At 40.4% G+C, this 9,389-nt stretch overlaps 1 protein-coding gene across 1 annotated transcript; it reads left to right on the plus strand.

Moving 5' to 3' along the window:
• The first annotated feature begins 2,402 nt into the window (after positions 1–2,402).
• LOC134340830 (uncharacterized protein C4orf54 homolog) lies at positions 2,403–8,664 on the plus strand. The gene has a single exon (XM_063038379.1). It carries the CDS (start codon positions 2,472–2,474, stop codon positions 7,353–7,355), a length of 4,884 nt encoding a protein of 1,627 aa, XP_062894449.1. The 5' UTR covers positions 2,403–2,471; the 3' UTR covers positions 7,356–8,664.
• The last annotated feature ends 725 nt before the right edge of the window (positions 8,665–9,389 follow it).

Raw genomic sequence — 9,389 nt, forward strand, 5'->3', positions numbered from 1 at the left:
CATCCTAGTCAGTTGCATAATATTATAAAAAGTAACACTGTCTCTTATAGAACACTGCTTATTACACTTTACCAATCAGAAAAAGACTTTTTTTTAGTAAATTAAGTTTTACAGCATGACCTTTTATTCTTCACAAACACTTTTAATGTCAATCTTATGTCCTCTGGAACTCTAACTGCAGTATGTCAACCAGTCTCCCTTCATCCATAGCACATTGCTTTTTCAAAAGAACTCCAATAAATTGTTCAAAAGTGATTTACCTTTCACAATATCATGCTGACTTTTTCAACTGTGCTTCTTCCTATGGACGCTGTCTGGCCTGCTGCGTCCACCAGCATTTCGTGTGTGTTGCTTGAATTTCCAACACCTTCATATTTCCTCATATATGGCAACATTTACAGGACTTTGATAATAAATTTACTTTGAACTTTGAATTTTTGATTTACTAAAATGACTCCTGGAATGGGAGAGTTATAATGGGAGGATATAATGAACTTGTATCTGCTGTTCATTACTTACATAAAAATAATTTAAAAATCATTGCATAAAAAAAAGCAGGAAAAGGGAAATGGAAGCTTTGTGATAGCAGAAATAATAGATAAATTATTCCTTATCTGGGGCCTGGCTTGAGCAAAACTTCTTTGGAGAGGAGATGGGTGCCTTGCCGAACATGTAATTGTACAGCCAAAAGAAACAGCATTTGGAATCATGGAAACGATTTTAAAAATAGCTTCATTAAAATGAACGCTGAGTTATGTTGGTTTGGAAACTTACAGTAACACTGTGAAATAGGTTGAATGTTTAAGGGGAACACTGTGAGGCTTTAGATCCTCTTAAAACTCTCTTGCTGAACTCATGTTTCAGAGCAAACAGAATCTGACCCTTGGCTATGACCCCAGTAACCCTGTCTGCATTGTAATTGCAATGGTTGGTTACATTTTGGGGTAAAAATAAATGGTTGAGTAAGGTGATATCTGCTCTTGAAATGTTAAACAGAGGAAAACACAAAAAATTGCATTATTCCTGACAAATCCTCAACCATGTCTAGTTCCGCTACTATCCTCCAGATTCTCTGTAATCAGAGATGGAACTTTCCAACAAACTCTCACATTCCATGTAGCTAATAGTGATTAGGTTACCTCTTGCCCTTTTATGAAAGTGTTGTCCGAGAGAAATTGCTGACTTGCCAAATACATTGCTATAGTAACCCAAATATAGTCACAAGCACTAATTTCAGTAGAACACCTTACACACAAAATTGTATCTCCCATGTATGTTTGCTTAAAAAACATCCACCATCATTTAGTAACCACAGAAGCACAAGCATCCAATAAACCTCCAGAATCTGCTTTTATCTTACAGTTTTCACAATGAGGGTAATAATATAGTAACTTCCTTGTTATGACTTATTCTGTACTGTTACATAAAAAAATTGCGTGACATATGTCAGTGATAATAAACCTGATTGCGATTCAGTAATTTTCAAAGGGAGTTGAATGCAAGTTTGAATGGGATAAAAATGGCTGTTGGAAAAGCAAAGGGAAGAGGGACTAACTGGACATCTTTTCCAAGGTGGTAAACCACACTGGGCAAATTTTGCCTCCTGCTGTGCTCTACATTTCTAATACCTAGGGTTTTCCTTCCATGTTCCCAACAATAGCACTGAAGAAAAATTATTTTATTGTGAGGATTGGTGTGTATGCTCCATATCTTAAAGTTGTTCAAAATTACTTCCTTGACTGCAAAGCTCTTTAGCCTTGAAGCCTGCATCCCCAATACCGCTCTGCTCTGTTATGTAACCATGGTTATAATCTTCAAACTTCAAATTTATTATCAAAGTACATATATGTCCATCATATACTACTCTGAGATGGGATTTATATTAGATAGAAAGAAATACAATAGAACTACACACAAAGACAGCTAGACAACTAATATGCAAAAGAAGTCAAACTGTGCAATACAAAATAAAATAATAATAACTAATAAATGATATTGAGAGTATGAGATGTATAGCCCTTGAAAGCGAATCCATAAGTTGTGCAATCAGTTCAGTGTCCAGGTGGGTGTTAAAGAGATGACTGACACTTAACCTTGCATCCAAACCAACACTGGAACAAAAACATTTGCAATAATAAATATTTTTTTTAAAAATCTTTGTCCGGGCCACTGCTTATAATTTACCAACTGCAAACGACAAACCGGAGAATGAAGGGATAGTCAGCAAATGCATTGAACCTGATCCATCCTTAGGAGGGAGGGAGAGGGAGAGAGGCGGGGGAGGGGGTTTGTTGGAGAGACAGGCACAGCAACAACTGCAAGGGCGAGGGAATCCGACAGGTTCAGCTGTCAGTCACTGCCCAGAATAGTGCAGAACGGGCAAGGGGAGCTCGCTACACAGCTTCGGAGACCAGAAGCGCGAAGGCACGGTGAATGCGTCCAAGACCATCGATTCAACAGAAACCGGGGAGATGTTCCAGATTGAGAAGGACTTTGGGGACCATTTCTCGAAGGAACCGCGTGTAAGTGTTAGAAGCGCTTGTGCTGACTATATGAGCGACACGGCTAGTTTAGTGAGTGAATTAGACGAAACGGATAATGAGGTGAGAAAGCTAACTGCTTTAGCTTTCCGGAGCCTGGCCTGCCCTCACAACAATTACATCGACCTTTCTAGTTCGAGGGCATCCACGGATTGGTCCCTGTCGCTGTCAGAGGACAGCAGTACCACTAACAAATGGTCAACCTATGCTGAGTTGAGTGAACCCAGCTTGGCCGAAACTAACGAGCACCCCGCGAACCCCATCCGCGCCCCAAGCGCAAAGAGCGAGGAGAGCAGGGAGGAGAGAGCCGGCCATTCATTGGGGGGAGGGCATTTTGAGTGTGTCGATGTCGCTGTGGAGACTCAAGAGGGTCGGACGGTTCCAAAGAGAGAGATACAGTTTAAAAAGCGAGAGAGAAGTGAGCTGACCGTCTTCAGATCGAATGGTGCCAATGATGGCCAATGCACGGCTCAATATGGAGGAGCGGTACAGAAGAGAGAGGAGAGCACTGTTTGCAGAGAGGATGCGGCGGCGGAGGCGAAGGAGGGGGCCAGTGACAGACCGTTGCAAAGGATGGAATCTGTGGAAGAGTGCTCCAAAAAGGCGAAACTTGCATCTTGCCACATTTCCAATGTCATTTCTAAGAAGATGCAGTTTGAACAAGAACTCAAGATGGAACGTGGCGCCTTCCACGAAACCTATTCGTCCGTCCCCTCTACACCGTCCTCTGTAAATTTAAAAGAATTCGAGTTCCCCGCCCAGGGAAGTCAGCAAGAAGGTAAAAGGCGAAATTCCAGCGCAAAGCCAGAGAGCGATATCTCCGGGGAAGATCACCCAGCGCATTTCAGAAAGAAAAGCTGCGATCTGAATGCTGACAGTACAGATGACAAGAGAAATGTTCTGAGGCAGGACAGCTGTGGCTCTCTGAAGGGAGAAAACATCACCTTGGATGGTCTATCCAATCGCGACATTCTTGATCGCTGGAAGGAAAGTAATACAGACACCCAGAAAGGAATGAAGTCAGGGAAACCAACGGGACTGAGTGGAGTTAAATCCCAGACCGCGCTAAGTGATTTAGGCCACAGTCAGTCTGAAGTCCCAACCGTTCGAAGTACCTCAGAGGACACTTATAATGTCGACTGTATCCCACAAGTTGCCAAAAATAGATTGCAGGCGAGCTGTTTGGCAGAAAGCAAGCTGACAGGTTACGATGACAAAGCCAGTCACAAACAGTCAGGTAATAAATTGGACTCAACGAATGCCCCTAGGAACATCTTAATGTCACAAACATCAGAGAAGACATCTGCTTCTGGGACCAAACATGACAACCAAGTGGATCTTTTTGGAACAGTTGAACAGCTGGCTCCAAATATTGGCTCCCTCAGTAAGATCATCACTCTTGACCCCAAGTATCAGACCCTTCCAGCTTCATTTAAGTTTGAGACAGATGGCTGCAGAATCAAAGACCTGCAGTTTAGCAGAAGAGAATCTATACAACAGAGAACTAAAGGTCCAATTCATCAGGTGCGGGATGTGCGTAAGCTTGTTAAGAATACCTATGGTGCTTTAAGGTTCAATGCTAGTGAAGCAAAAACTTTTGGATCTGCACAGGTTCTTCAGCCTAATGGCTCAAGTTTGGCCAAGGCATCTGATCAAATAGATGCAGCAATGAATAGTACTCAAACAGTGCCCATTTACATTGAGTGCAAGTCGACTGGTTGGAAAGGCAACAGTGGCAATTATAGCAATATATCAGTAGACAAAAAATATTGGACTTATGCTGGGAGTACAGACACCTCCAGGTCATATTCTAATGATATTGATTTTTTGATTCCCTTCAATACAAACAAAAGCATGTTAGGCTCGCTCCAAAAAGGAGGAACTGAAAGTCAGACTGATAAAAAAGATGAGAAGAAAGAGTGTGAGGTGCTAACGGAGTCAACTAAATTGAAGAACGCCAAAAAGAAAATGATCAAAGATGACAAATTACAAATTGTATCCGCTTCAAATAAGGAAGAGACCAGGGCGCCTCTCATGAAGGATAACACTGTAAAGGATTCTAAAGAAAAACACGGTGAAATGCTAGCCAAACAGAACTTAAACAAAGAAGTTTGCAATTCATCAAATGAGTCAGATAAGTTCAAAATAAGTTACCCTGCCGGAATAGAGAACCAGAATTCATCTTTATCAGTTTCCAATCCTAACACAAAAGGTAAGAAAGTTGAATCTACTGGAGCTAATCAAAGCACAGCAGAAAAGCTTAGGAAGGATTATGTAGAACCTGTTCCACTGAAGATAGATAATAAAGTGCCAACCAATAAAGTTGGTTCCAGAAGAGAAGATTCAACAAAATTGCACGGTGAAAATAAACATTCTGGAAGTAAATCTTCACTCAGTGAGGATTTGAATTTAATGCATGGAAAAGCTGATTCTAAAAAAGAGATTCAAAATAGACCAGCACATAATAATAAACTCCAGAAGAATACAATTTCAAAGAATAATGTTACCAAAATAGTAGTGGAGAAGAATGAGGCTAAAAGTGCAGAAAGCCAGAATAAACATACTTTATCTCTTAACACAAATGATACAAAGTTATCTACAGGTAAAGATACATCGGAGAAAGTTAATTTCAGGTTAGATCTTCAGAAGACATCTTCAAGGATTTCTTCATTAAAAAGTGATGGGACTCAGGAATTAACAGGGAAAGGGCATCTTAACAAGGAAAGTCAAGCCAGAAAACTGGGAAATAAAAATAGCATTCCTGAATATTCATTTTTCAAGACTGAAAAATTCAAAGGAAACGAGGAAGGTGGAACAGGAGGCCAAAGCAAGGTAGAAGAGAAGAGAAAATCCTCCGGGAGCTCCATGCTTAACACACCCATAGGAAAAGAGGAGGATATGAAGCTTGCACTGGAAAGTAAGAGTATACTGATGAGCAAGTCACTCTCCCAAACTGCAGAGCTCACAAAGTTATCTGGGAGAGGTGAGTTTAAAACTGAGACACAAGTTGGTCGACAAAAGGAGAACAAGGTTTCAAGTAATCCTACATCAAAGAGTGAAGAAATAAGTTCAACATTTGGGAAATATGAAACTGTCAAAGATATACAAGTTCGGCTAGAGAATCAGAGTAAAGGTCGAGGAAGGTTAAATGAAGAAAAGTCTGGAAGAATAAAAGCTGTTAGTGAGAGTCAAGCTGGGCAGGATAATCAGAAAAGGCTCCCTGGTTACTGCACCCAGACTAGTGAAAGCAAGAATGAGCCCAAGAAGGAAAACCAGGCAGACTGTGAGAATCAAGAAAGAAACATTGAACAAGCACAAACTTCAGAAAAAAGTGGATCGAAAATGTTAAAAGATCCCATAAAGGATAGTTATGTTTTATCATTGATTTTAGAAGAAGAAAGCAGCAAGAATAACTTTGAATCTACTGATGACAATATTAGAAATAAACAACATTCATCTGTGAAGAATCAGGCCTTAAATACCTTCAGTGCACAAACTCCTCATTCCTCTTCAGGTGTCAAAGATAAACAAAGTGCACCTACTGTAAAGGCCACAAATCACCACCAGACCATACAGAGCACAGCAAAGACATCAACTCACAAACTTGAAAGCCATGGTAGTATGAAAAGCACATCAGGGTTTGCTATTGATATCCCCATACCAACATCTAAAGTGGAATACCAAGATACAACTTCACAAATACATCCGAGTTCAGCAGAATTTAAGATGAAAACCCTTCCTCCAATAAATTCTGTTGTTAGACTGTTTGGCCAGGATCAGAAGCAGAGTTCCTCTGCAGTTATGGTGCAATCAACTAGAACAGAAACCATTCAAGAACATGGATCAAAGCCCTTGGAAAGTGTAAACTACCTTGCCATTCCTGTAAAGGAACAAAGGACACAGCCAAGTCTAGGACAAACAACTACTTCCCCTCATTCTGCCACCATTAAATCAATGCCTTATTTTCAACATCAGCACAGTTTGGAGGTAACTGAACCTCCAAGACAAGAAAAGGAGTTAATTTCTCATCAGGTTAGTCAGGAGCCACGGTTCTCTGGCACGTCTCTGCAGAATCCATATTGTGCTTCTTCAAACCAAGGGCGGCCTCAATTGTCCTCTTGCTCTCCAGGAACAATGCCATTAAGCTTTGCGGAGACAATTTGTGAAGTAGCCCAGTCTTCTCAGGAAACAGACAACCCTTGCGTGCCTTGTTTTCAGTACCCTCAGACTCAGAGAAAGATGCTTGTGGATCCGGAGACTGGAAACTATTACTTTGTGGATGCTCCAGTTCAGCCTTCACGTAGAATGCTGCTGGACCCAGTAACAGGGCAGTATGTGGAAGTTGTAATGTCTCAGCAGCCCTTTGCTGGAGTTTATCAAGTGCCTTTCTCTCCTTACCTCCTACATCCAGGAGTTATGGGTCCATCTTATTTACCCAACATGCCATATCCTGGGGTATTTGTTGGACCGTCTTCACCTGCTCAAACTGCTCAAAGACCTCTGGATATGCAAAGCCAGCCACTGTCTCAGCAAGGTTCTGCACATGATAAAGCAAGTATACAACATCCTGAACAGCCCATCCAGAGGACTCTCTCCTCCGATGCTGCACAAATGGAGACTTTGTATTATATTCCAACAGGTATGACGTTATATCCAAACCCAAGTCAGCCTGGTCTGCAGCAAGTAGCCATGCAAGCTAAACCATGTGTTGATGTCAACGACAGTAAAACTACAGGTCACTGGCCAATCCAACAAACTTATGAAGTGAGCAGTTATCTGCCCCATGGAAGGCCAAGCAGCTTTATGGTGGAATAATTAGGAAACACAGTGTGCCTGATGAGAGGCTATAGAGTGGAAAGGAGAACCTACAACTCAGCAAGGATTCAACCACAATGCCACGCCAGGGTCAAATGGCAAGCACGGTACACCATAAAAGGTATTTTCCACCTGGCATCTCAACATCATCACTACAGGAACACAAGGTTTTATCCATGGCTTTGTTCAAGTGACGTCGAGAAGCATTTAGTTCATGGAAGGAGTTTGGTTCTACCTAAATAAAACAACAGAACTGAGGAGAATTTATTGATCAATGCTCCTGTCTTCTTTTCAGCTCCTGGAATATATGAGCAATTCATACATGGCTCCAATGGCATCACTGACATGGACCTCTGCAGTTTCAGTGAAGTTCTGCAGACGCTGGAAATCCAGAGTAACACACACAGACAGTTACTGTTGCTTAAAGCCACCAGATATTTTATGTTTTAAGACAAATAGTTTGCCAAACTTTTTATTTTCATTTTGTGTGTCACACCTTTGAGGAACTTGCACTCAGTCTGCAATATAAAGCCGTGCAATCGGAAAACAAATGTATCAATTAGGTGATAAAGACAGGGTATATTATAATTTAATGAACATCAGCAACTCTTCTTACATTTTGTCACAAAGACTAATATCACCTCAACCTAATTAAGAGACCTGTAAACAATTGGGGGGGGGTTGGATTTCTACACCCCATATATTAATTGATTTAGCATGGAATTTAAGTTAGTCAAATTTTGTGCAAGCATTGCTGGGAGAATACAGATTGAGTACCTAGTATTAAATAAGGCTGCTAATATTAGGGATACACTTTCTATCAATACTATTGGTAGTAGATACAACCAATGGTAATCTTAATTTATGTGCTAGTGAAAAAGAAAGGAATTGTGCTACTCTTAAAATGTACTTCCATTTACACATCAGCTCTAAACATCCTTTAAAGTATAATGATTGTTGAGCATGAGTTGGGAACTGGAGTTATTTATTGTATGTACCAAAGAGTAAAATAGATCTAAATAGGTTTCTCCAATTTTTCAAAAGGTAAATACATCATTTACAAATGTGGTGGGGGAGAAAGGAATTGTTCAGTGGGATAGGGATCCATGAAACCAAAATTAATGTCTAAAGAAATCTTTTCTAATATTTGCTGTGCCATTTATGTTCTCTGCCAGATGGTTATTTTTCTGTCAATTGGTTTGAAGGAAATATGCAATCCTATTTTGACATCAGTATCAAGTGTTCCTTTATCACATCTGTACTGAAACGTAAATAAAATCTGGCTTTTATCAGCTAATTGCCCCAACCCTGCCTTATGTACCAGTACAACTATTGCATTTAATGAAGCATGCCAATATTATGAATTTTCTGAATGAGTTACTGCTATGCTTAGAATGCTATGAGCTTGCATTCCCCATGGACTACCCTAGACTTATTTTGTGTTATTACCTCAGCAGCCAAGAGAGCAAGGAGTTTTCCATGCTATTATTTTGGTCTGGAATTGACCTCTAGACCCAGGTACCCATATCTTACTTTAGTATCACCTTCAATTAGAACTCAAAAGGACCTGTACATATGGTTTGTTCAACTGCAATATTTAATTGAACACCACTCTTATTCAGGTGCTACTTTGACCATCCTTTCTAGCTGCTGACTGCTGACTCAGGTCTCTCCCAGAGGTCTGTCATAGAAAAGTCTTACTTGACTCTGAAAACCTCACCTCTGAAGGCTGCCAAGTCTGCTTACTTACACTTTTTAAATTATTTGGTTTGCTTTGGGAGGATTATTAGCCATTTCCTATCCCTATATACACTTCTAATGTGGTAAATGACTTTTCTGAATTGCTGTAAATCAAGACCTTGCAAGGCTACTTCTGAAGGCAATTAAGTGTCATCGACATTGGTGTGGAACTGGAGTCACATATACAATAGATCTGAGGAGACAGGGGTATAAAGAAAATAGCTGAATTTTACCGTAATCTAACAACTTTGTTCATTTCTCATATTAGCATTCTATTTCCAACTTAAACTTGAA

The sequence above is a fragment of the Mobula hypostoma genome, chromosome X2 (assembly GCF_963921235.1).
Source record: "Mobula hypostoma chromosome X2, sMobHyp1.1, whole genome shotgun sequence".
Taxonomy (NCBI): domain Eukaryota; kingdom Metazoa; phylum Chordata; class Chondrichthyes; order Myliobatiformes; family Myliobatidae; genus Mobula; species Mobula hypostoma.

Coding starts and splice junctions, on each gene's coding strand:
- LOC134340830 (XM_063038379.1), top strand. CDS start 2,472: ATGTTCCAGATTGAGAAGGACTTTGGGGACCATTTCTCGAAGGAACCG.